The sequence below is a fragment of the Rhamphochromis sp. 'chilingali' genome (assembly GCF_963969265.1).
Source record: "Rhamphochromis sp. 'chilingali' genome assembly, chromosome: 1".
Taxonomy (NCBI): Eukaryota; Metazoa; Chordata; class Actinopteri; order Cichliformes; family Cichlidae; genus Rhamphochromis; species Rhamphochromis sp. 'chilingali'.
Genome location: NC_137929.1, coordinates 38,697,375 through 38,723,921, shown reverse-complemented (window position 1 = coordinate 38,723,921; position 26,547 = coordinate 38,697,375). Strand labels below are relative to the sequence as shown.

Genomic DNA, 26,547 nt, shown 5'->3' with positions numbered 1-26,547 from the left:
TCCTACAGTACCGATCATATCATTTGTATCAATTTAGACCAATAAAGATATTTGTTGTTGCCCATACCATTACGTCCTAATGTGAGTCGTCCTATCAGATACTAAAGATCACGTTTCAAACTTTCTTCTCACTGCTCTTGAAAAAGTCTTTAACAAAAGTTTTAAGAATGAATATAAGAAATACCTGACTATAACGTACAAAACTCAAATCTGAATATACCTCCATTTACTTTTTGCTATAAGTAAGTATATGATATTATGATTTAATATTGTAAATGTACATAAAGCTGAGCATGTCTGATATTTGGGCAGCAGAGGAGCAAGAGTGGCTTCATAAAAAGCTTCTTCTTGGCTTTGCTGCTACAGCTCTCCTCACTGACCTGTAAGACAAGCACAAAGAGACAAAGTGATTTCCAACATGTAAAGATATTATGAGCTGAAGACATTTAAAAATGTGAAGAATGAATCAGCCTGCATGGCAGCAGAATTACTGAGAGAGCTTCCTGATGTGACTTCAGAATAAACTGCTGCATCAGCTGCAGGACTTGATGTTCCTGTGAATGAAGAGAAGATCATTGAAAACAATAATATCATTAACCAGGAGGAAACTTGATGTCTCCACTGATGCAAAGACAATTGAGTATGATAGATTTTAATCAGCTGATGAATTGTGAATACATAAATATAAATATTAAAATAAACAGATTTACATTTTAAGAGCAGATAAACATGATGAACAATATTCAGTGGAGATGATGGCAGACTTTGCTCACCTTTGTTTTTCTTGGCTTTTTCTTTTTTGGGCTGTTTGACCTCAGCATACATCAGACTGTCCTCTAAAAGAGACGTCAGAGCTCAGCACACATTTGTTCAGCACAGATATGATGACAAGAACATTACAGAGTAAAAACATGAGAGAAACTATTTAGTTGGGGGACATATAGATGGACAATACCATACTGTACAATAACAATATCATTCTGTATATGAAGCAGACAAACTTACACTAAACTCTGAACGGCCCTCGATGTGTATAAGATTCAACTCTGGTGATGTGTAGTGTGTAGAAGCTAAGCTTGGTAAGTGTGTTGGAGTCAAATTGTTAAATGTTGTCATTGTGTTACTTAAATTTGTAAGTCTTAGTTCAAGCAGCATGATCAAAGACATTCCTTTCTCTCTGACCAGTTTGTTGGTGGGGGAGACTGTCAGGTTTATATAGTGGATTGTCATTTATGCATAGAAATATTTACTCATATATGCTTAGAGTTGTACAATCAATGTCATGTTGGTAGAGGTTTCATCCTTAGTAGTCTGCAAAGACATTGTGTGCATTCCAGTGTTCTGGCATTCACACCCACACCCTGGGAGCATGGGAGAGGTCGTACCTTGTCTTATTGTTTTATGGTAGGATAAACGTAGCTATGTCAGTTTTAGTCTAAGTGCCTTTTGTTTAGATGAACTGCTGGACTTCCAGGCCAGCAGGTTTAGGGAAGTCTTTATGGGGTCACACTCTGACCACACACACACATACACACACACACACATACTTACACAACGCACAGGCAAGGTACTCTTTGTTTGTATGTAGACGTCATATGTTAATGAAGCTATGTATATTCATGTAACCTCAATAAAAGAGCAGTGTTATGGGGGAGCGGACGACAGTCTGACGGAGGTGGGCGGAACGACATCTGGCTCCGGCTCGGTCTCCCTCATGCATGAGTAACACAACGAACTTTGCCTACTCGTGTCTTGTTTTTGCTGTGTAGTAAATTGTCTTGAACGTTCCACCGAATAGGTTTATGCTACAAACCTATCAGAGACTGTAGTGTTTTATTGTAGTGACATCTATGTGAGGATTCTGTTTGTTGTTTAGTAGATTTCCTGCTTTTATGATCCTTTTGTGAGCAGGAGGTCACACAAACGCACACACTCAAACACATACACACATACACACACACACACACACACACACAAACACACAAACACACACACACACATTCTCGCACATGCATACACGTGCACATATAGTGCCTTGTCTGTTGTAACTATAGGGGGGTTTTACAATGGGAGGTGCTTGTGTGTACTGTAACTGTTTTCAATAAAAAGCGGCAAGCGGAGGCCTAAGTTGGGGTCATTTTGCGGTTGGATTCAGAGTGCTTTCTGAGACACCGACCAGGGCATCTCTTGCGCAAGTAAAATAGATCGATCTCTGATTGTCTTCTTTCTTTCATTAACGAGAATACGTTTCTAAACTAGCGGGGCCTGTGGAAGCGCAGACCCAACAAGTGAATAACTAAACTCCATGTTGCCCTATAATTACCTGCAATATAATGATGTGATGACACATTCAAGTACAAACACTGAATGAGACTGTTGTGACTGTACCTGCAGCTCCCGTCTTCACCTCAGAGTAAACAGCACTCTGCTCTGCTTTATGATGCTTCTCTGTGAAGATGATCAGATTAATGAAAATAATTATTTTTAAATATTGTAAACTTTCTAAATGATTTTTTTTCATTTATACTGTCCTGTGTACTCACTCTTCTTTCCAACATTTGTAATATCAATACGAGAGTATGTGACATGGGTGACATCTTGGTGTTCATTTGCAACTAAAATGTAAAACAAATGTAGTTACTTGTAAATATGTTGCACTCAGTCTCCTCAAATCCAAAATTTGTTTTATATTTTCTATGTCTCTTTCCAATATAAAAAATGTATTTAATCATTTTCAGTGTTTGCTACTTGTGTGACCAATTCACTGAGTTTACCAAACAGAAACATTAACATATTAATCATTTAATAAAATATTAATATGCATATTTCAAAGATAAGTGCAAAAACAGAAGAACCTTCTGTGGTACTGTGTGAGTCAAATCAAGGACTGTCAGATATTTTCAGAGCATGAACCCATCATGGTGTTACTGTTTGTGTTGTTCTGATATGAAACAACAACATTTGTGGATTCTTTCAGTCGAGTTAAAGATACAATCAGGTTGTAAAATCCTGTTTGTTTCTGATCTTTTGTGCATGTAGTCAGTTGGTTATTTAGATGAAACTGAACCTAAGAAATGTTCCTGTTAATGGAGACTGAATGAAAAGTCAATATTAATAATGATAATAAAGATCGGTTTAAGTGCTGACCAGGATGAACAGAGTTGTATTCATGAGTTTCATTCTGGTTGACTCCATGATTTGTGGAGGTGCCCGGACTGTGACTCTCAGACTGGATCCACCTGAAACAGGAAATAAACACAATAAACTCAAAAGTAACTGATGTTTGTTTAAAATAATAATTAAAAGTATTTTACCAACCTGGTGAAGCAGGAATCTGTGAAAGAGACAAATGGTATTACACATGTTTGTGATGTAAATTGCCCCACATTACACATGTTTGTGATGTAAATTGCCCCACATTTATTTTGTGTCAAGAGATCAGAAAACATGTATATGTGTGAATAATTAAAGTGTATGTAGTAGATAAACTCTGTAATACAGCATGAAAAGAAGAGGCTCTTACACTTGGACTGTCTGCAGCGATACAACAAGAGCAGGAGAATAATAATGAGAGAGACTCCACAAACCAGTCCAACAATCAACCACACAGGAGATGAAGAGCTGTCAGCTCCTGACACAGTTACTGTAACAACAAACAGAAATTAATTATTAATAAATTATAATCTTATGAATAAATGCATTTATAAAATAGAGCCAAGTGACTTTGAGAATTAAATCATACAATCTAATGTTCCTTCTCAGTCATTAAACTGGTTTACAAAACTCCATCGCATGTTTTGATCCTGCTCACCTTTAACTGACATCCAGCTCTGTGCTGACTCTCTTCCTGAGTACTGACACTTGTAGAAACCTTCATCAGACTTTGACACTGCAGAGATCTTCAGCTCCCCTCGGGGATCATTTTGAATAAGTTTGTCATTGTGATAGAAAAACACATTGGAAAGTATTTTTTGTGTTCTCAAACTGCAGCTCAGACTAACAGAAGCTCCCTCAATCACAGGATGAACAGGACTCACCAGGATAGGACCATCACCATCATCTGTGACACAATCACACACAATTGTTTCAGTCACATCAGCTGGTGCACACTTTGAGAAAAAGCTGACAAACAATAATAAGAACAGATTGTACAAATGTTTTTCATCATCAAAATCTGATCTTGTGCACTTAAAAACTACGGTACAAATACTGTATGCCACAAAAAAAATAATGGGAGAAATACACATACACACATACATTTGATGTCTAACTCATTAAAATCCAAGTAATAAATGTATAATAACATACTCTGTACAGTGATGTTGACTGCACTGCTGAACTCTCCTGATCCAGACTCACACCAGTACACTGCAGTATCTGACTTTGATGTGTTGATGTCACATGTGGATCCAGTCATTCTCCTACAGTCAGAGTACAGTCGGCCGTCCTCAGAGAACTTCCTCACTCTCCACTCAGTGAAGTTTCCCTCACAGGTCAGTGAGACAGAGTCAGAGGTGAAGTGTTGCACTCTGTCAGGACTCACGGTGAGACACACTGCTGAATGAACATCTGGAAACAACATGCAGTGAAGAGACAAAGCTCACAGATGTTAGGATCAAAATATCACAGTGAAAATATACGTTTGACTTCTGTGTGGTTCACAGGAGTCCTGATAGTTATGCAGCCAGATTTACAGACTTTCAAATCATCAACATGAAGATTAAAATTCCTCAAACTGACCTGCAGACCAGACAAACTTTGGTTGACTGTGATCAGTGTGATACTCTGGGTCTCCTCTTCCAGCTCTGCACACATATCCTGCTGTGTGTGTCTGTCCATGAATGATGTAGGAGTCCTGTGCAGTCCCACTGCCATCAGGTAGCAGCTCATAACTGGAGGATTTCTCTGATAGATCAGGAACAGCTTTATACCAGTAGAAGCTCCATCCTGCAGACGGATGTTCAACCTCACAGTTCAGAGTTACTGAGGCTCCAGGACTCAGCCATGATGGAGACACAGTGAGGACAGGACGAGGTTCATCTGTTCAACAAAGATTTTCTCTCAATCTTTCGTCTCTTAACTCTGAATTCAATGTCACTAAAATGTTGACTCACAAATATTTATGATGAACTTTCAGAGTGAGACTATCTAAACATGTCAAATATCTCAACATGTACTAATAAAAACACATTTTTACAAACTGTTTCTATTTCCAGGTTAAATGAACTATGACTCTACTTACTGTCAGAAACTGTCAGTGTGACTGAATCACTCCACTCTGTTGTTTCATGCTGTGAACTTTTCATTCTGCCCTTACAGCTATAGTTTCCACTGTTGGATGATGAAGCAGATCTAATCCTGTATTCATTTTGATTTGGAGCTTTTATCCTGCTGTTTGTTTCCCACTCATAATCCCACTCAGTGTCTCCTCCATAGATCTCACATCTGACAGTGATCGTCTCTCCTCTGTATATCTCAGACCAGTTTGGATACAGAGTCACAACAGGCCAGTTTGAGGCTGTTACTGTTCAAGAAAGTACAATAAAAACACATGAATGTCAAAAATGTTAATGCCTTTTGTTCTTCATCTTCCTCCTTAATCAGGAATTTATCTGACTTCATGTTAAACTGACCAGTTTTCCCAATCCTGACTGACTGGCTGTCCTCTGTGTAGTAAACTGGGTTTCCTCTTCCTCCTCTGCACCTGTAGAGTCCTTCCTGTGAGACACTGATTTGTCCATTTGAGTGGAAAACTGCATCTTGTGTGGTCAGGGCTTCAGAGGATTTCTCATCTCTGTACCAGTAGTATTTCCATCCAGATGATGATGATGGGTTCACAGAGCAGGTCAGGGTCACACTGCCCCCTACTGGAACAGCTGTGTTATCAGCTCTCAGTTTGGCCTTTGGTTTATCTGCAGTTCAGTTTAGACAAACAACAAAAGTCAATGACTGAATCAAACCAGTTTAAATAACTTGGTGGAAATATGGAAATAATAAATATCACATAACTTTAATGGTGAAGCTACAACAAACTGTACAACTATCACACAAACACAACACTAATCTTTCATATTTAATTTGTCAAAGGATCTTGCAAAGAAAAGCGTCTGGACTTCTTTAAGTTGCTTGAAGACGTTTCACCTCTCATCCGAGAAGCTTCTTCAGTTCTAAGGTCAAATGGTGGAGAGTCCCAGATATAAACCTAGTGGGAGTTTCCCCCCACAGAGGGACAAAAGGACCCCCTGATGATCCTCTAATCGCCTGAGCCAAGGTGTGAAACTGGGTGTGGGTCCCAATCAGCCAGAGTTTCGGGTGAGTTCATTGTGAAACCTGGCCCCACCTTATCATGCGAATTCCTGAGGTCAGATGGCCCAGGATGTGAGTGGGCGTTAAGGCGTCTGGGAAGGGATCTCAAAACTGGATTATAGATGGCAGAGAGTTGGTGTCGTAAACCCCCGCCTCTGTTCAAAGATGGTCGCTCACAGTGGACATAGATGGCTTCTTTCACTCCTCTTTCAAACCATCTGTCCTCTCTGTCCAAAATGTGAACATTGGCATCCTCGAAAGAGTGTCCTTTATCCTTAAGATGCAGATGGACTGCTGAGTCTTGTCCTGTGGAGGTGGCTCTTCTGTGTTGTGCCATGCGCTTGTGAAGTGGCTGTTTGGTCTCTCCAATGTAGAGATCTGGGCATTCCTCGCTGCACTGTACAGCATACACCACATTGTTAAGTCTGTGTTTTGGCGTTTTGTCTTTCGGGTGAACCAGTTTTTGTCTGAGCGTGTTGCTGGGTCTGAAATGCACTGGGATGTCATGCTTGGAGAAAACCCTCCTGAGTTTTTCTGATACACCGGCTACATAGGGGATGACAATGTTGTTGTGTCTGTCCTTCTTATCCTCCCTCGCTGGTGTCTGGTCTTCTTTTCTGTGCCTCTTTGCTGACTTTAAGAACGCCCATTTAGGATAGCCGCACGTTTTGAGTGCTTCCTTTACATGTGTGTTCCTTCTTTTTTCCTTCAGGCTTAGAGGGAACATGTTCTGCCCGGTGGTGTAGGGTCCTAATTACTCCAAGTTTGTGTTCCAGAGGGTGATGGGAGTCAAAGAGGAGGTACTGGTCCGTGTGTGTGGGCTTCCGGTAAACTTCAATGTTGAGGTTGCCATTCTCTTCAATGTGCACAGCGCAGTCCAGGAAAGGCAAACAGTTGTCCTTTGTGTCTTCCCTGGTTAACTTGATGTTTTTATCCACAGCGTTAATGTGCACAGTGAAGGATTCCACTTCTTGTGTCTTGATTTTGACCCAGGTGTCGTCTACATATCTGGCTGGGTACTCTTCCTTTGAAAGAGCCAAGAAACTTCCTTTCCACTTCCTCCACGTAAAGGTTGGCTACAATAGGTGACACAGGGGAGCCCATGGCTGTCATGGATCGCTGTGTGGCAGGCAGGATGAGGACCCAATCGCAAAACTCACAGACTCAGGGGATGAACTCAAAAAGCAGCTTTATTGCTGACAAAAGATAATAGGAGATACAAAACTAAACTGGGAGAAACTAACATAAAGCTCACCAAGAAACACAGGGGGAATCACACACAGCATGAGGGAGAACGCGACACAGAACTGAGGGAGACGCAGACATAAATACACAGAGGGTTAACGAGGGAAGTGGGAGCACACGGGGAACACAGGTGACACTGATAATCATAACAAGACACGGCAGGAGTGAACACAACGACGGGCAAAGTAAAACAGGAAATACAGAGGTTCAGACAGGAGGAGGACATAACGGGCTGGGGAAAACATAGAATAAAACACAAAGAGAGACGAGGGCTCATAAATACACAGAGGGGCACACAGGGGGTAAGAGTCACGAAGGGAAAACACATAAGGAACAACGTAACAGATCAACCCAGGAAGCATGGCCTAAATAAGGAACAAAATAAAAAAATACATGAAAACTAAGAATACTGGGCCAACATGGCCCAGGACCATGACAATGGCACAGCCATGTTTTTGTCTGTAAAAGCCTTCGTTGTATTTGAAATATGTCTGTGTAGGTTCTCAGTCATCCAGGTCATCGTAGTCAAAGGAGCTTGCAAAGAAAAGCGTCTGGACTTCTTTAAGTTACTTGAAGACGTTTCACCTCTCATCCGAGAAGCTTCTTCAGTTCTAAGGTCAAATGGTGGAGAGTCCCAGATATAAACCTAGTGGGAGTGACCCCCCGCAGAGGGACAAAAGGACCCCCTGATGATCCTCTAATCGCCTGAGCCAAGGTGTGAAACTGGGTGTGTGCCCCAATCAGCCAGAGTTTCGGGTGGGTTCATTGTGAAATCTGGCCCCACCTTATCATGCGAATTCCTGAGATCAGATGGCCCAGGATGTGAGTGGGCGTTAAGGCGTCTGGGAAGGGATCTCAAAACTGGATTATAGATGGCAGAGAGTTGGTGTCGTAAACCCCCGCCTCTGTTCAAAGATGGTCGCTCACAGTGGACATAGATGGCTTCTTTCACTCCTCTTTCAAACCATCTGTCCTCTCTGTCCAAAATGTGAACATTGGCATCCTCGAAAGAGTGTCCTTTATCCTTAAGATGCAGATGGACTGCTGAGTCTTGTCCTGTGGAGGTGGCTCTTCTGTGTTGTGCCATGCGCTTGTGAAGTGGCTGTTTGGTCTCTCCAATGTAGAGGTCTGGGCATTCCTCGCTGCACTGTACAGCATACACCACATTGTTAAGCTTGTGTTTAGGAGTTTTGTCTTTCGGGTGAACCAGTTTCTGTCTGAGTGTGTTGCTGGGTCTGAAGTACACTGGGATGTCGTGCTTGGAGACAACTCTCCTGAGTTTCTCTGATACACCGGCTACATAGGGGATGACAATGTTGTTGCGTCTGTCCTTCTTATCCTCCCTCGCTGGTGTCTGGTCTTCTTTTCTGTGCCTCTTTGCTGACTTTAAGAACGCCCATTTAGGATAGCCGCACGTTTTGAGTGCTTCCTTTACATGTGTGTGTTCCTTCTTTTTTCCTTCAGGCTTAGAGGGAACATGTTCTGCCCGGTGGTGTAGGGTCCTAATTACTCCAAGTTTGTGTTAGAGGGTGATGGGAGTCAAAGAGGAGGTACTGGTCCGTATGTGTGGGCTTCTGGTAAACTTCGATGTTGAGGTTGCCATTCTCTTCAATGTGCACAGCGCAGTCCAGGAAAGGCAAACAGTTGTCCTTTGTGTCTTCCCTGGTGAACTTGATGTTTTTATCCACAGCGTTAATGTGCGCAGTGAAGGATTCCACTTCTTGTGTCTTGATTTTGACCCAGGTGTCGTCCACATATCTGTACCAGTGGCTGGGTACTCTTCCTTTGAAAGAGCCAAGAGCCTTTCTTTCCACTTCCTCCATGTAAAGGTTGGCTACAATAGGTGACACGGGGGAGCCCATGGCACAGCCATGTTTTTGTCTGTAAAAGCCTTCGTTGTATTTGAAATATGTAGTGGTGAGGCAGAGGTCTAACAGGGTGCAAATCTGATCGGGTGTGAAGTTGGTCCTGTCCTCCAAGGATCTGTCTTCTTGTAGTCGTTTTCTAACAGTCTCCATGGCCTCCGTGGTGGGTATGCAAGTGAAGAGAGAGACTACATCAAAGGACACCATGGTTTCATCTGGATCCAGGGTAAGTTTCTGGACCTTGTCGGTGAAGTCGGTGGAGTTCTTGATGTGGTGTGGGGTGTTCCCCACGAGAGGACCCTACACCACCGGGCAGAACATGTTCCTCTAAGCCTGAAGGAAAAAAGAAGGAACACACACATGTAAAGGAAGCACTCAAAACATGCGGCTATCCTAAATGGGCGTTCTTAAAGTCAGCAAAGAGGCACAGAAAAGAAGACCAGACACCAGCGAGGGAGGATAAGAAAGACAGACGCAACAACATTGTCATCCCCTATGTAGCCAGTGTATCAGAAAAACTCAGGAGAGTTTTCTCCAAGCATGACATCCCGGTGCATTTCAGACCCAGCAACACGCTCAGACAAAAACTGGTTCACCCGAAAGACAAAACGCCAAAACACAGACTTAACAATGTGGTGTATGCTGTACAGTGCAGCGAGGAATGCCCAGACCTCTACACATTGGAGAGACCGAACAGCCACTTCATAAGCGCATGGCACAACATAGAAGAGCCACCTCCACAGGACAAGACTCAGCAGTCCATCTGCATCTTAAGGATAAAGGACACTCTTTCGAGGATGCCAATGTTAACATTTTGGACAGACAGGACAAATGGTTTGAAAGAGGAGTGAAAGAAGCCATCTATGTCCACTGTGAGCGACCATCTTTGAACAGAGGCGGGGGTTTACGACACCAACTCTCTGCCATCTATAATCCACTTTTGAGATCACTTCCCAGACGCCTTAACGCCCACTCACATCCTGGGCCATCTGACCTCAGGAATTCGCATGATAAGGTGGGGCCAGATTTCACAATGAACTCACCCGAAACTCTGGCTGATTGGGACCCACACCCAGTTTCACACCTTGGCTCAGGCGATTAGAGGATCATCAGGGGGTCCTTTTGTCCCTCTGTGGGGGGATACTCCCACTGGGTTTATATCTGGGACTCTCCACCATTTGACCTTAGAACTGAAGAAGCTTCTCGGATGAGAGGTGAAATGTCTTCAAGTAACTTAAAGAAGTCCAGACGCTTTTCTTTGCAAGCTCCTTTGACTACGATGACCTGGATGACTGAGAACCTTCACAGACATATTTAATTTGCAGCATTTCTAAGTTAAAAACACACATGAGGAACAATCAGTGGATTTAATGTTTCTTAGTGGATGTGGTGGAGCAGCTGAGACAGATTCAGCATTTGTTCTGCATTTCATCTTTCATGTATTAGAGCTGCACAGCAGAGAAGTTACTCTCTTATGTTTTGTTCTCTTCACTGTGAATAAAAAGCTGCTGTTCAGGTTTTTGTTGTTGGAATAAAAACTAAACATTTTACTGACCAACATGAAAGACAGTTATAAAGCTGTAAGAAAGAAGAAGTGCTTTTTCCTTATTTAGATACTCTGGATGAAAGATCTTACATGATACAGTCAGTGTGATGATATCACTCCACTCTGAGAAGAAATAGTCCCTTCTGCCCCGGCAGCTGTATCCTCCACTGTCAGACTCAGTAGCTCTGATGATTCTGTATTCATTGGATGTTGGAGGTGTGTTTGTATTGTATTGTATTGTATCTTTATTTGTTTCAGACATATAAAACAAAAAACAATATATACACACTACATATATTTTCATTTACAGATACGAATATATATGTAGATATACACACACACACGTATGTGTTCAGATAAACAAAAAATATATAATGAAATAAAACAAAATCGTCTGACATAATGTAACAATGTTTGGTCTGAAAAGGAGTAGGAAGAAGTATGAACATACTTATTAATTCCTACCCCTGCTCAACATCTTGGCTGCTCTCCATTCATACGTCCACTGAGCTCCTTCACCTCCCTGAATCTCACATCTGACAGTGACTGTCTCACCGCTGTATATCTGAGTCCAGGATGGCTGCAGGTTCACAGTGGGCTTACTGGGAACTGTTCACAGAAAAATATCCAGTTAGAGACAAATAGAAACAAAAAATTCTGATGTTTCAAACAGGCTACAGGGTTAAACCACACCTCGAGTCAATCTGACTACAGATAACAGTTTTTGATCCTGGCACACATCGCACTTAGAAAAATTGCTACAAACAGAACAAAGACAGTCAAAATCTGGCCAGAGGCAGCCTCTCAGCAGTTGCAAGACTGCTTCATTAGGATGTACTGGGATATTTTTAAACACCCTGTAGCTGTTTTTTGATAGCATACTGTGCTACATGAAGAACTGTATAGCACAGCTGCACAGACTAAAGAGCTCCACATGGTAATACAGGTTGCCCAGAGGATAGTCGGCCATCCTTTGCCCTCACTGGAAGAACTGCACAGCTCCCGTAGTCTCAGGAATCCATCCGTTCAGAACACCGCACTACTCTCTGGAGAGCTTTGCGGTTGTAAGCGGTGCTGTTGCCGTACCAGGTGGTGAGGATGCTCTCAATGGCACAGCAATAGAAGGTCCTGAGGATGCGGGGGCTCATGCCGAATCTTTTCAGTCTCCTGAAAAAGAAGAGGCGCTGTTGCGCCTTCTTCACTGTTTTGTTTATGTGTACTGACCACGTAAGATCCTCAGCCAGATGTACACCAAGGAACCGGAAGCTGCTCCCTCTCTCCACAGCAGTGCTGTTGATGGTGATGGGGGTGTGTACTTCTCTGCACCTCCGGAAGTCCACTATCAACTCCTTTGTTTTTGCGACGTTGAGGGTGAGATGGTTGTCTTGACACCAGTGGGTCAGGGCGCTGACCTCCTCCCTGCAGGCTGTCGCATCACCGTTGGTGATAAGACCCACCACTGTAGTGTCGTCCGCAAACTTTACAATGATGTTGGAGTTTCTAGTGGCTGTGCAGTCGTAGGTGTAGAGTGAGTACAGGAGAGGGCTCAGTACACACCCCTGCTGAGCACCAGTGTTCAGTGTGATGGGGGATGAGGTGATGCTGCCCAGTCTGACCACTTGGCGTCTGTCAGACAGGAAGCTAAGGATCCAGCTGCAGAAGGAGCTGCTCAGTCCTAGCTCCTGCAGTTTCCTGTCAAGCTCTGAGGGAACGATGGTATTGAATGCTGAGCTGTAATCTACAAACAGCATTCTCACATACGTGTCTCTCTTCTCCAGGTGTGAGAGGGCAGTATGTAGTGTCAGGGCTATGGCATCATCAGTAGACCTGTTGTGGCGGTATGCAAATTGTAGAGGGTCCAGTGAGTCAGGTAGTGCAGAGCAAACAAAGTCCCTGACCACCTTCTCGAAGCATTTGCTCACGATGGGGGTCAGGGCTACAAGTCGCCAGTCATTCAATTCAATTCAATTCAATTTTATTTATATAGCGCCAAATCACAACAAAAGTCGCCTCAAGGTGCTTCATAGATACAGAGAAAAACCCAACAATCATATGACCCCCTATGAGCAAGCACTTTGGCGACAGTGGGAAGGAAAAACTCCCTTTTAACAGGAAGAAACCTCTGGCAGAACCAGGCTCAGGGAGGGGCGGCCATCTGCTGCGACCGGTTGGGGTGAGAGAAGGAAGACAGGATTAAAGACATGCTGTGGAAGAGAGACAGAGGTTAATAACAGATATGATTCAATGCAGAGAGGTCTATTAATACATAGTGAGTGAGAAAGGTGACTGGAAAGGAAAAACTCAATGCATCATGGGAATCCCCCGGCAGCCTACATCTATTGCAGCATAACTAACCCTAACTATATGCTTTAGCAAAAAGGAAAGTTTTAAGCCTAATCTTAAAAGTAGAGATAGTGTCTGTCTCCCGAATCCAAACTGGAAGCTGGTTCCACAGAAGAGGGGCCTGAAAACTGAAGGCTCTCCCTCCCATTCTACTTTTAAATACTCTAGGAACAACAAGTAGGCCTGCAGAGCGAGAGCGAAGTGCTCTAATAGGGTGATATGGTACTACAAGGTCATTAAGATAAGATGGGGCCTGATTATTTAAGACCTTGTATGTGAGGAGCAGGATTTTGAATTCAATTCTGGACTTAACAGGAAGCCAATGAAGGGAAGCCAAAACAGGAGAAATATGCTCTCTCTTTCTAGTCCCTGTCAGTACTCTTGCTGCAGCATTTTGGATTAGCTGAAGGCTTTTCAGCGAGTTTTTTGGACATCCTGATAATAATGAATTACAGTCGTCCAGCCTGGAAGTAATAAATGCATGAACTAGTTTTTCAGCGTCACTCTGAGACAGGATATTTCTAATTTTAGAGATGTTGCGCAAATGGAAGAACGCAGTCTTACATATTTGTTTAATATGTGCATTGAAGGACATGTCCTGGTCAAAAATGACTCCAAGGTTCCTCACAGCATTACTGGAGGCCAAGGTAATGCCATCCAGAGTAAGAATCTGGTTAGATACCATATTTCTAGGCTTTTCAGGGCCGAGTACAATAACCTCAGTTTTATCTGAATTAAGAAGCAGAAAGTTAGCAGCCATCCAGGTCTTTATGTCTTTAAGACATTCCTGCAGTTTAACTAATTGGTGTGTGTTATCTGGCTTCATGGACAGATAGAGCTGGGTGTCATCTGCATAGCAGTGAAAATGTATGCTATGTCTTCTAATGATACTGCCTAAGGGAAGCATGTATAATGTAAACAGAATTGGTCCTAGCACTGAACCCTGTGGAACTCCATAATTAACCTCACTGTGTGAAGAGGACTCTCCATTTACATGCACAAATTGGAGTCTATTAGATAGATATGATACAAACCACTGCAGCGCAGTACCTGTAATACCTACAGCATGTTCTAATCGCTCTAATAGGATATTATGGTCGACAGTATCGAACGCTGCACTAAGGTCTAGCAGGACAAGCACAGAGATGAGTTCACTGTCAGAGGCCATAAGAAGATCATTTGTAACCTTCACTAAAGCTGTTTCTGTGCTGTGCTGAGCTCTGAAACCTGACTGAAACTCTTCAAATAAACCATTCCTCTGCAGATGATCTGTTAACTGTTTGACAACTACTCTTTTCAAGGATGTTTGATATGAAAGGAAGGTTGGAGATTGGCCTATAATTAGCTAAGACTGCTGGGTCTAGAGATGCTTTTTGAGTAAAGGTTTAACTACAGCCAGCTTGAAGGCCTGTGGTACATAGCCGATTATTAGAGATAGGTTGATCATATTTAAGATCGAAGAATTAATTAATGGCAGGACTTCTTTGAGCAGTTTTGTAGGAATGGGGTCTAAAAGACACGTTGATGGTTTCGAGGAAGTACTTATTGAAGTTAACTCAGAAAGATCAACTGGAGAAAAAGAGTCTAACTTAACATCAATGGTACTAAGAGTAGCTGTAGATAATATTACATCTGTGGGATGATTATTGGTAATTTTTTCTCTAATGATAAAAATTTTATTTGTGAAGAAGTTAATAAAATCATTACTAGTTAACGTTAAAGGGATGGTTGGCTCAAAAGAGCTCTGACTTTTTGTCAGCCTGGCTACAGTGCTGAAGAGAAACCTGGGGTTGTTCTTATTTTCTTCAATCAGTGATGAATAGTAAGATGTTCTGGCTTTGCGGAGGGCTTTCTTATAAAGCAGCAAACTATTTCTCCAGGCTAAATGATGATCCTCTAGATTTGTGACACGCCATTTCCTCTCCAGATTACGAGTCATCTGCTTTAGGGTACGTGTTTGAGAATTATACCACGGAGTCAGGTACTTCTGATCTGAGACCTTAGTTTTCACAGGAGCTACAGTATCCAGAGTCGTACGTAGTGAGGAGGTAAAGTTATTAACAAGATAATCGACCTCTGTTGGGGTAGCGTTCAGATAGCTGCTCCGCTCTGTGTTGGTACAGGGCATTGAAGATGATAACAGTGGGTGGATTATATTCTTAAACTTAGTTACAGTGCTTTCAGAAAGACATCTACTTTGATAAAGTCTACTCTCCACTGCTGTGTAATCAATTACTGTAAATGTAAATGTTATCAGGAAATGATCAGACAGGAGAGGGTTTTCAGGAAACACTGTTAAATGTTCAGTTTCTATGCCATATGTTAAAACAAGATCTAGAGTGTGATTAAAGTGGTGGGTGGGTTCTTTTACATTTTGAGAGAAACCAATTGAGTCTAATAACAGATTAAATGCCATGTTGAGGCTGTCATTTTTAGCATTTACATGGATGTTAAAATCACCCACAATAATTATTTTATCTGAGCTCAGAACTAAATTAGATATAAAGTCTGAGAAATCAGACAGAAACTCTGTGTAAGGCCCAGGTGGACGATAGATGATAACAAGTAAGACTGGTTTCTGAGTTTTACAGTTGGGGTGGACAATGTTAAGCATCAGGCTTTCAAATGAATTAAAAGTCTGTCTTGGTCTTTCATTAATTAATAGGCTGGTGTGAAAAATTGCTGCCACACCGCCCCCTCGGCCTGTGCTTCGAGATTTCTGGTAGTTAGAATGACTCGGGGGTGTTGATTCATTTAAACTAACATAATCATCCTGCTGCAACCAGGTTTCTGTAAGGCAGAGTAAATCGATTTGTTGATCAATTATTAAGTCATTGTCATGATTCGGCCGTGTGGCAGGCAGGATGAGGACCCAAATTGCAAACTCACAGACACGGGGGATAAACTCAAAATGCAGCTTTATTGCTGACAGGTGATAAACAATAACGATGATACAAAAGCAATGCAAAACTACACTAAACTGGGAAAAGCTAAAGTAACATATACCGGAAGACACGGGGAGAACCACACACAACATGAGGGAGAACGCGACGCCGAACAGAGGGAGACTCAGACAGAAATACACAGAGGGTAAACGAGGAAAGTGGGCACACACGGGGAACACAGGTGACACTGATAATCATAACGAGACAGGGCGGGGTGAACTGAACATGACATGTACAGGCACAGAGGTTCAGACAGGAGGAGAGAGAGCACGGGGAAAACACAGACATAACGGGCTGGGGAAACATGAAACAACCACAAAGGGAGACGAGGGCTCATAAATACATAGAGGGCACACAGGGGGGAGAGAGAGCACGGGGAGAACTTAGACATAATGGGCAGGGGAAACATGGAATAAAACATAAGGAGAGACGAGGGCTCACAGATACACAGAGGGGCACACAGGGGGTAAAAGCCATGAAGGGAAAACACTTAGGGAACAACACAACAGGGCAACTCAGAAAACATGGCCTAAATAAGGAACGAAATACAAAAATACAAGGAACTAAGAATACTGGGCCCACATGGCCCAGGACCATGACAGTCATGTACTAACAGAGACTTGGAGGAGAGAGACCTAATATTTAATAATCCACATTTCACTGTTTTACTCTTTGGTTCAGATGTGGATACTGTATTGTTCTTTCTTTGTGATTGTTTATGTTTAAGTTGTTTGTTGCTGGTTTTTAGTTAGTTTTTTGTCTTTTTGGAAGCTGACACAGTCTCTATGGAGATGGGTTTTTGGGGGGGTAGCAGGAGGAGAGAAGCTGCAGAGAGGCGTGTAAGACTGCAACTCTGCTTCCTGGTCCCAACTCTGGATAGTCATATTTTGGGGGGTTTAATAAATTTGTCCATATTTCTAGAAATGAGAGCTGCTCCATCCAAAGTGGGATGGATGCCGTCTCTCCTAACAAGACCAGGTTTCCTCCAGAAGGTTTGCCAATTATCTATGAAGCCCACATCGTTTCTGGGACACTACTCAGACAGACAGCAATTTAAGGAGAACATGCGGCTAAACATGTCACTCCTGGTCTGATTGGGGAGGGGACCAGAGAAAACTACAGGAGATGAGGAGATGGTGGAGGATTTGGGTACAGGGACGATGGTGGCCATTTTGAAGCAGGCTGGTACTACAGACAGAGAGAGGGAAAGGTTGAAGATGTGTGTAAACACTACAGCCAGCTGAGCCGCGCATGACTTGAGGACGCGGCCGGGAATCTCATCCGGACCAGTAGCTTTGCGCGCGTTCACCTTTCTGAAGCACTTCCACACATCCTCCTCAGGCACAGTGTGCGCACTGAAGTCATCCGCAGTGTGCACACTGTCCGGTCTCATGCTGTTCGCTGTGTCGAATCTAGCGTAGAATACGTTTAGATCCTCACACAGAGAGGCCATGGTCTGCGGTGTGCTGGGTTTCCCTCTAAAGTGGGACACTTAATATAAATTTTATAAATAACCCGCCTCAACAATTAACAAAAGATTAATTGTGGAGGGGGGTAATAAGCACGTTTTTCAACATAACAGGGCTACTCAGAAAACATGGCCTAAATAAGGAACGAAATACAAAAATACAAGGAACTAAGAATACTGGGCCCACATGGCCCAGGACCATGACATCACCCCCCCCTAAAGGGCTGGCTCCCGACAGCCCAAACCCGAAAAACAAAACAAAAACGGAAAACAACCCACCCAGGGCGGGAGGCGGGGGACCAGGACGGAGGGACCAGAACGGGAAACAAAACAAACAACAGAAAACACAGGAGCACATGACCATAGTCCAAATAAAGTTCAGGGGGCCGACCCAGAGCCCACAGGCACAAGAGTTCACGGGTCACACGGTCGGGGGGCCGACCAGGCGGGTGGCACAGGTGACAGAGCTGGTCCGGAGGCCGGCCGCGCGGAAGGCAGCGGCGGCGGCGAAGGAGACGACGGAGCAGTTCAGGAGGCCGGCCGCGCGGAAGGCAGCGGCGGCTCTCCAGTGTCAGGCGTGCTGGCCATGGCCCGGTGGGCACAGGACCAGACGAAGCACAGGCTGAAGACTCAGAGGCTGGACCAGACGAAGCACAGGCCGAAGATTCAGAGGCTGGACCAGACGAAGCACAGGCCGAAGACTCAGAGGCTGGACCAGACGAAGCACAGGCCGAAGATTCAGAGGCTGCAGCAGACGAGGCACAGGCCGGAGCTGCAGCAGACGAGGCACAGGCCGGAGCTGGACCGGGAGGAGCAGAAGCCAAAGCTGGACCAGGCGAGGCAGAGGTGGCCGCAGGTGGCGGCTGGACAGGCTCCTCGGGCCCTCCAGCGGTGACAGGAGGCTGAACGGGCCCCTCGGACCCTCCAGCTGACGAGGCATGAGGCTGGACGGGCTCCTCGGACCCTCCAGCGGAGACAGGAGGCTGAACGGGCCCCTCGGACCCTCCAGCTGACGAGGCATGAGGCTGGACGGGCTCCTCGGGCCCTCCGGCGGAGACGGGCGGCTGAACGGGCCCCTCGGACCCTCCAGCGGAGACGGGCGGCTGAACGGGCCCCTCGGACCCTCCAGCGGAGACGGGCGGCTGAACGGGCCCCTCGGACCCTCCAGCTGACGTGGCAACAGGCCGGACGGGCTCCTGGGGCCCTCCAGCTGACGTGGCAATAGGCCGGCTGCGTTCACATGACATCTTATAGGTATCAGTCCAGAAACAAACAGGTGTGAGATGTCTTGAGGCAGAGACCAGCCCAGTCACTGCAAGACTCATGTTAGTTGACATAATAGGTTCAGAAACAGAAAGCCCTGTGTCTACATTCCGCCCTTCAGACTCAATCAATGACATAACGTTATGGCACAGGTAAGCAGGGTCAGCCACAGGGAAAACAAGGATTACTATATTACCCACAAAAACATGACTTAAACCTCCAGGGGGAAGTCCCTGGGTGAACATGAGATATTCAGATATGGATCTGGGTGATGAGAATTGACCAGTCTGATAGCGGTAAGTGGTACATTGACTTGGGACCACGCTAGAGGTGGACTGTAACTCAAGGGTGTTATGTAGAGTGTATGGTGAAATGGGTACGGATAATGCTGTGCTAGCAACCATAGCCGAGACGGGTGACATTTCCGGCTGTGTGCTGGTGTTAACATTAACCTTGGGACTCAAAACCCTGTCCGATAATGTGCTCACAGAAACCTCGGAGAACTGTGTCAAAGTAACTCCGTGAGGGGACGCTACATGGTCATTAATAGTGGAATTGTATCCCCTGGTCTCAGACTCAATCCTCTGAGTAGAGGCGGCAGGGATGGAGGTAAACAGTCCAAAAACACCCTGCTCACGACTGTGGGGAAAACAGAATTTAGGTGGGGACATTTCACAGTTCGTGTTACCCTGATTAGAATCCCTGTTGTCACCTTTAAGTCCCAACATGAGGTCATGACCAGCATTCTTATTTTTAAGTTCATTGGACACAGGAGCAGCAGGCAAAACATGATCACACCTCGTCTCACCCTCCGTTCTTATATGCTCTGCGACATGACCCTCCTCTAAAAAGTCCTCACTCGCTGTGAAAGCACAAGTGTCTACTTTAAGCACCTCGTAGGTGAGCAGAGCAGACTCAGGAAGGGAGGCGTTAGCCACAGGCAACTCAGCTTTAGATGGAACCCCAGGCGAAGCAACGGACAACGGAGGAAATTCCTCCCCCCCTCTTGTCACACAATTAGCTTTCAGGTCTGTGGAGGTCTCCCTCCCTCTAAGTATTACACCAGAGGTCCCTGCCAAATCACTAGGTCTGTCTACGGGTGTCTTCGGGGCAAAATCTCTGGGCGGCGGCCCGGTTAGCACTGTATTACTCAGCTCACAGTTAGCACTGGCTGTCTCTGAAATAATGTCATTGTTTTCGCTGCAAGAAAAACACGGAACAGGGGATTCCCCGGTCGGCTCAGAGGCTGGACCGTCAAACTCCTGTTCCGGTGGCGGTGACGAGAACACAGGCTGAGGTTCTCCAGTGCTGGGATTTACAGTCTGTGTGGGTCTTACTCCCTGTTCATGGAAGCCAGATGAACTGACCACATCAGTCACAGTACTGGAGTCCGCCGCCTCCACACTATGTGTCTCCTTTAATGGTGACCCTTGAATCTGTAAACTTGAATTTAGTTCCTCTTCTACGGCTTCAACGAAGGCTGGTGATGGGAGAGTGCGTTCACTCACCTCCGGTTGTCGCGCAGCGCGACGGGGACGCGAACGCCGTTTCTGCTTGACTGCAGCTCCCGATGAACCAGACAACGGCGCTTCATGCGCGCCGGGCGGCGTCGCAGAGGCTGGTGAACTGGGTGCTGATGGAGCGGTAGATGAGAGTTCCTGGAAGCTCAGGGGACCCCCGAGAGCCAGGCGGGTTCCCCGGAAGATCTCCTCATAGTCAGGAGCTAGCCACGGCTTCCACCGGAGCTCTTCATCCAGTTGATCGCATGCTGCACGCTGCCGCTCCTCCAGGTCGAAATCCATGACCTCCCCCGCATCCTCGTGTGGCTCGTTGGAGGGCGAAACATGCCGTAGCGCTGGGCGACGGCGACGCGAACGCCGCTTCCTCTTTGAGGTGGTCGTGGATGAAACTTTGATTTCTGTGGCGACCGGCTCCTCGTCTTCTGACCACATCCGTGCCAGATAGGAAGCGGAAGACGGGTAGGTCGGTCGAGGCGGTGAGGGTGAACGACTGAGCTGCGACAGCGAAGTGGAAACCGGCGAGTAGAGGGACGGCGCCAGCGTAGAGGAGTGTGGTGCCGTGGCGAACTTCAGCGTGCCGACTTGTATGCTTACAGCAGGCGGAGGGGAGGCTGCGCGGCCACGGGGCTGTGGTGACGCAGTCCGCACACCGGACCGCTGATGCTGCCGAGGGCAGGCTGGGAGGATGGTGCGGAGGAAGTCCGAGATCAGAGGGGGTAGCGCCTCCCATAACCAGGGAAAAACCGTGACGCTTGTCCCCAACGAGTAAAGTAACTCCTCCCTCTCCTCCTCACTAGAGCTTCGGCTCCACTGGTAGCATAACGACTCCACCGCTTGGATTACGTCTCTGCCAGGAGTCGCTGGGTCCGACATGGTCAGGTCGTACTGGAGGTCCGCGGAGGGGTTGTGAACTGCTGGGTCCATATCGTGGTCGCGTTCTTCTGTCATGATTCGGCCGTGTGGCAGGCAGGATGAGGACCCAAATTGCAAACTCACAGACATGGGGGATAAACTCAAAATGCAGCTTTATTGCTGACAGGTGATAAACAATAACGATGATACAAAAGCAATGCAAAACTACACTAAACTGGGAAAAGCTAAAGTAACATATACCGGAAGACACGGGGAGAACCACACACAACATGAGGGAGAACGCGACGCCGAACAGAGGGAGACTCAGACAGAAATACACAGAGGGTAAACGAGGAAAGTGGGCACACACGGGGAACACAGGTGACACTGATAATCATAACGAGACAGGGCGGGGTGAACTGAACATGACATGTACAGGCACAGAGGTTCAGACAGGAGGAGAGAGAGCACGGGGAAAACACAGACATAACGGGCTGGGGAAACATGAAACAACCACAAAGGGAGACGAGGGCTCATAAATACATAGAGGGCACACAGGGGGGAGAGAGAGCACGGGGAGAACTTAGACATAATGGGCAGGGGAAACATGGAATAAAACATAAGGAGAGACGAGGGCTCACAGATACACAGAGGGGCACACAGGGGGTAAAAGCCATGAAGGGAAAACACTTAGGGAACAACACAACAGGGCAACTCAGAAAACATGGCCTAAATAAGGAACGAAATACAAAAATACAAGGAACTAAGAATACTGGGCCCACATGGCCCAGGACCATGACAGTCATGTACTAACAGAGACTTGGAGGAGAGAGACCTAATATTTAATAATCCACATTTCACTGTTTTACTCTTTGGTTCAGATGTGGATACTGTATTGTTCTTTCTTTGTGATTGTTTATGTTTAAGTTGTTTGTTGCTGGTTTTTAGTTAGTTTTTTGTCTTTTTGGAAGCTGACACAGTCTCTATGGAGATGGGTTTTTGGGGGGGTAGCAGGAGGAGAGAAGCTGCAGAGAGGCGTGTAAGACTGCAACTCTGCTTCCTGGTCCCAACTCTGGATAGTCATATTTTGGGGGGTTTAATAAATTTGTCCATATTTCTAGAAATGAGAGCTGCTCCATCCAAAGTGGGATGGATGCCGTCTCTCCTAACAAGACCAGGTTTCCTCCAGAAGGTTTGCCAATTATCTATGAAGCCCACATCGTTTCTGGGACACTACTCAGACAGACAGCAATTTAAGGAGAACATGCGGCTAAACATGTCACTCCTGGTCTGATTGGGGAGGGGACCAGAGAAAACTACAGGAGATGAGGAGATGGTGGAGGATTTGGGTACAGGGACGATGGTGGCCATTTTGAAGCAGGCTGGTACTACAGACAGAGAGAGGGAAAGGTTGAAGATGTGTGTAAACACTACAGCCAGCTGAGCCGCGCATGACTTGAGGACGCGGCCGGGAATCTCATCCGGACCAGTAGCTTTGCGCGCGTTCACCTTTCTGAAGCACTTCCACACATCCTCCTCAGGATCAGTGTGCGCACTGAAGTCATCCGCGGTGCGCACACTGTCCGGTCTCATGCTGTTCGCTGTGTCGAATCTAGCGTAGAATACGTTTAGATCCTCACACAGAGAGGCCATGGTCTGCGGTGTGCTGGGTTTCCCTCTAAAGTGGGACACTTAATATAAATTTTATAAATAACCCGCCTCAACAATTAACAAAAGATTAATTGTGGAGGGGGGTAATAAGCACGTTTTTCTTGTTGTCAGGAGCAACCGATGCCTATGATTGTGCCAGAGCACATTTTGAATCAACACCATGGGCATTTCAGATTTCACACAGGTTGTTAGTTGTTACACTCTGGAAATGGAATTAAAGTGAGTGTTATTAACCCTCTGTGTGCTGCACCTCCAAATGACTGATTTAAGCTGACATAGCAACAAGCTGCAGCCACGCTGATTCCATTTCAGCTTGTGTTGAAAGTTCAGACTTAGTGTGTTGTGTTGTTTTGTGTTGTTAGCCTGTTGTGTAGTCGTGGTTTTGTTTTATGTGTCAGTGAGGGTACTAATAAATGTCACAAAGGCAGATTGCAATGTAAACACTGTGTCCAGGTGGACAACAGGAGTGATACACCTCCTGTTGTTGGGCCTGTAGGGTTTATCCCTGTGGTGGTCTCTTCTGTCTTGTGGCAGACAAACCTTCTGTCTGCCACAAGACTCTTAAAGATGGTAAATGGCCTGTATTTATATAGCGCTTTACTAGTCCCTAAGGACCCCAAAGCGCTTTACATATCCAGTCATCCACCCATTCACACACACATTCACACACTGGTGATGGCAAGCTACATTGTAGCCACAGCCACCCTGGGGCGCACTGACAGAGGCGAGGCTGCCGGACACTGGCGCCACCGGGCCCTCTGACCACCACCAACACCAAGATTTTAATTTAGTAAACATGTTTGTGGTTTTTACAGTAAAAAATACATAACTACTACTAGGATTGTATGGTTTTTGTGTGATTTCAGATCAGTTGTGTTAATACAGTATATCAATGAAAAATAACTGTAAATTCAAACATGTGAGGTTGAGCTGAAAAGAATGATACCAAGCAAGGCAAAAACAAAAAATTAAATTAAACAATTTAAAGGTGAAATACAAATGTAAAAGCAAAAGTAGTCAAAAATTGTCATTTATATTTGTGTAAAATTAAGCATATAACAATTGGATTTTTTCTAACACAAAAGAGTGTAAAACTTAAGTTAGACTTGTGATAAAGAACTACCCTATGTTGTGTAGCTTTATACTTATTGGGCCACATATTTATTAATTATTTATTTATTTATTAGTTATATAGCACACGTAATAAAAATTCATGTTTTATGTAACTGAAATGTTTAATTATGAGGGCTACAGAAAATTATTACTTTATAGACTATATTTATATGAAACGTGTATACTTACTGCATTTAAATCATCTGTGCTGCAGTTTCACAGCAGCCAGAACTGTTCAACAAACAAATAAACACAAATATTAAATAACAAGTCATGAGGTAAAAAAATAAAATAAAATCATATTTATAAAGTGTTACTTTAATTTAATCATGAATTTGCGTTTTATTTCACAACAAAACTTAACCCTCACCTTGTGTCTGAATTGTAACTGGAGCACTGTCCTCTGTGTAGTAAACTGGATCTCCTCTCCCTCCTCTGCAGTGGTACAGGCCTGCTTGTGAGACACTAATAACTCTGTTTGCTTCATTTCCTCTCATGAGCTGAGCTTTAGAAGAGACTGAATCACGTCTGAACCAGTCAAACTTCCAGCCAGCAGAGCCCTCCACAGAGCAGCTCAGTGTCACACTGCCCCCTGCTGCTATGACTGAACTTTGTGCTGTCAGTGTGGCTCTGGGTTTACTTACTGTTGAGTTTACAGGAAAAAGTTCATCAGATTGTCACTTGCTTCAGGATGAACTTTGTCATAGAAATGATCAAACTTTACACATTCACTCAGTCATATAGCTTCTGGCACAAAACAGAATATTTTTACCTGCATGTGACACATTAGACTGTCTTCATACAAAACTACACTACAGATTCCCTCTGATTTATTCTTCATCTATTCAAAGACAAATGTTGCAAAAACAAAGTACTTTTATATGTTTTTTCTTTTCTCTACATTTTCCTTCAATAATTCTCTGAAGTAACACTACGCACTGAATGGTGTCTGTTATTGTTAGAGCACCGCGTCCATCACTGACATGGTTCCCACATCAAGCTTAGGTAATTTTCCATTATCTTTAACTAATTAACTAATCAGATTAATCCACGATTATTCTTGTTATATATTAAAATACACACATGTAGTAATAATAAATAACAGTCTGTGAGTACTTTAGTACTGTGTATACTGTGAGCAAAGTAACCAGTAAAATACAGTAGTCCTTGTTAAAATTTCAAGTCAATAAATCAAAAAAAAAAAAAAAAATCTCAATGACAACATTAATTAAATGTACTCAGAACTTTATGATTCAGATGATTATGTCAAGATGAATCATCACATTATTGGTCATTGAGAACTTACCTAATACAGTTATAGAGACAGTGTTACTGTTCTTTGTATCATGTGACTCCTTCCTTAAACCAGAGCACTGATATTCAGCACTGTGTTGTGTAGATGTAATTTCTAATGTGTAGTCTTTGTTTGGGCTGTGGGGGACATACTCTCGACCATCCTTGTTGATAGTGTAATACCAGTCAGTGTCTTCTCCTTCATTCATGTCACATTTGAAGGTAACAAACTCTCCAATGAAAAAACTGGACCAGTTGGGTTCAATAGTGAGCACAGCATCTAGAATCCAACACAACCACAAAGTTAACAACCTGAAACACTTTTATGCATGACACAATCTGTGACAGTATGTTCATACACTGTTCATATATTGAATAATAAATAAAAATAAAACATAAGTCAAATGTAATTAAGATTTTTGCAGTATTTTGAGACGAATCTTTACCAAATAAATTAAAGGACAGAAAAAGTAAAAACTCTTAAGTCACCTTGAGATCGTCCAGTGCAGAAGAGTGTACAGAGCACTACAATAAAGACACAAACTTCAGACTTTATCAAACTAAAGACACTCAAATTTAAAATAAGTCAAACACTTGTGGTTGCACCAGTGGCTGCTATGATTTATATGCATCAAATTATCCCTGATGGAGAAACAAACCTTTCTTAGATAATGTCATGCTCCTGGGTCAGTTTAGTTTATTTAGGTTCCCCCTTGTGTCTCTGCCCTTTGTGTCTGTGTTTATATTGTGGTGTGAGCTCTTGTGCCACGATTCCCTTCATGTTTTATTCTGTTATGTTTTCCATGTTTCCTCAGTGTGTCATGTATGTGCTCTCTCTTGCGCTCCTCACTGTCCTGACAGTGTATTTAACCCTTGTGTTTTCTTGTGTCCGTTGCTGGTTTGTCTGCGTCATTTCTCTCCGTCATCCTCTTTTCTTACCCTGCCTCACTCTGTTATCTTCCCGAATCTCCTTGCATCCCCATTTCAAGTTTCTGGTTGTTGTTTTGTTGTTTTGAGTATAGGTTGTCTTAGGTCCTGAACTTCCCATCACCTCAGCTGTTTGTATCTTCACCCCCACAATAAGAAGCTATGCCTGCAGCTTGGGTCCATTATTATT

General features: G+C 44.3%; 1 protein-coding gene across 1 annotated transcript; it reads right to left on the bottom strand.

Annotated features, from left to right (window-relative positions):
• LOC308387989 (basement membrane-specific heparan sulfate proteoglycan core protein-like) lies at positions 1–24,634 on the bottom strand (the record flags this gene model as incomplete). Its single annotated transcript, XM_080868413.1, has 12 exons — positions 1–380; positions 492–554; positions 774–836; positions 2,389–2,448; positions 2,544–2,615; positions 3,148–3,239; positions 3,319–3,334; positions 3,524–3,643; positions 5,634–5,912; positions 11,053–11,186; positions 11,439–11,571; positions 24,508–24,634. The coding sequence occupies 12 exons, from the start codon at positions 24,632–24,634 to the stop codon at positions 373–375; spliced, it is 1,167 nt and encodes a 388-aa protein (XP_080724539.1). The 3' UTR covers positions 1–372.
• Positions 24,635–26,547: the final 1,913 nt, after the last annotated feature.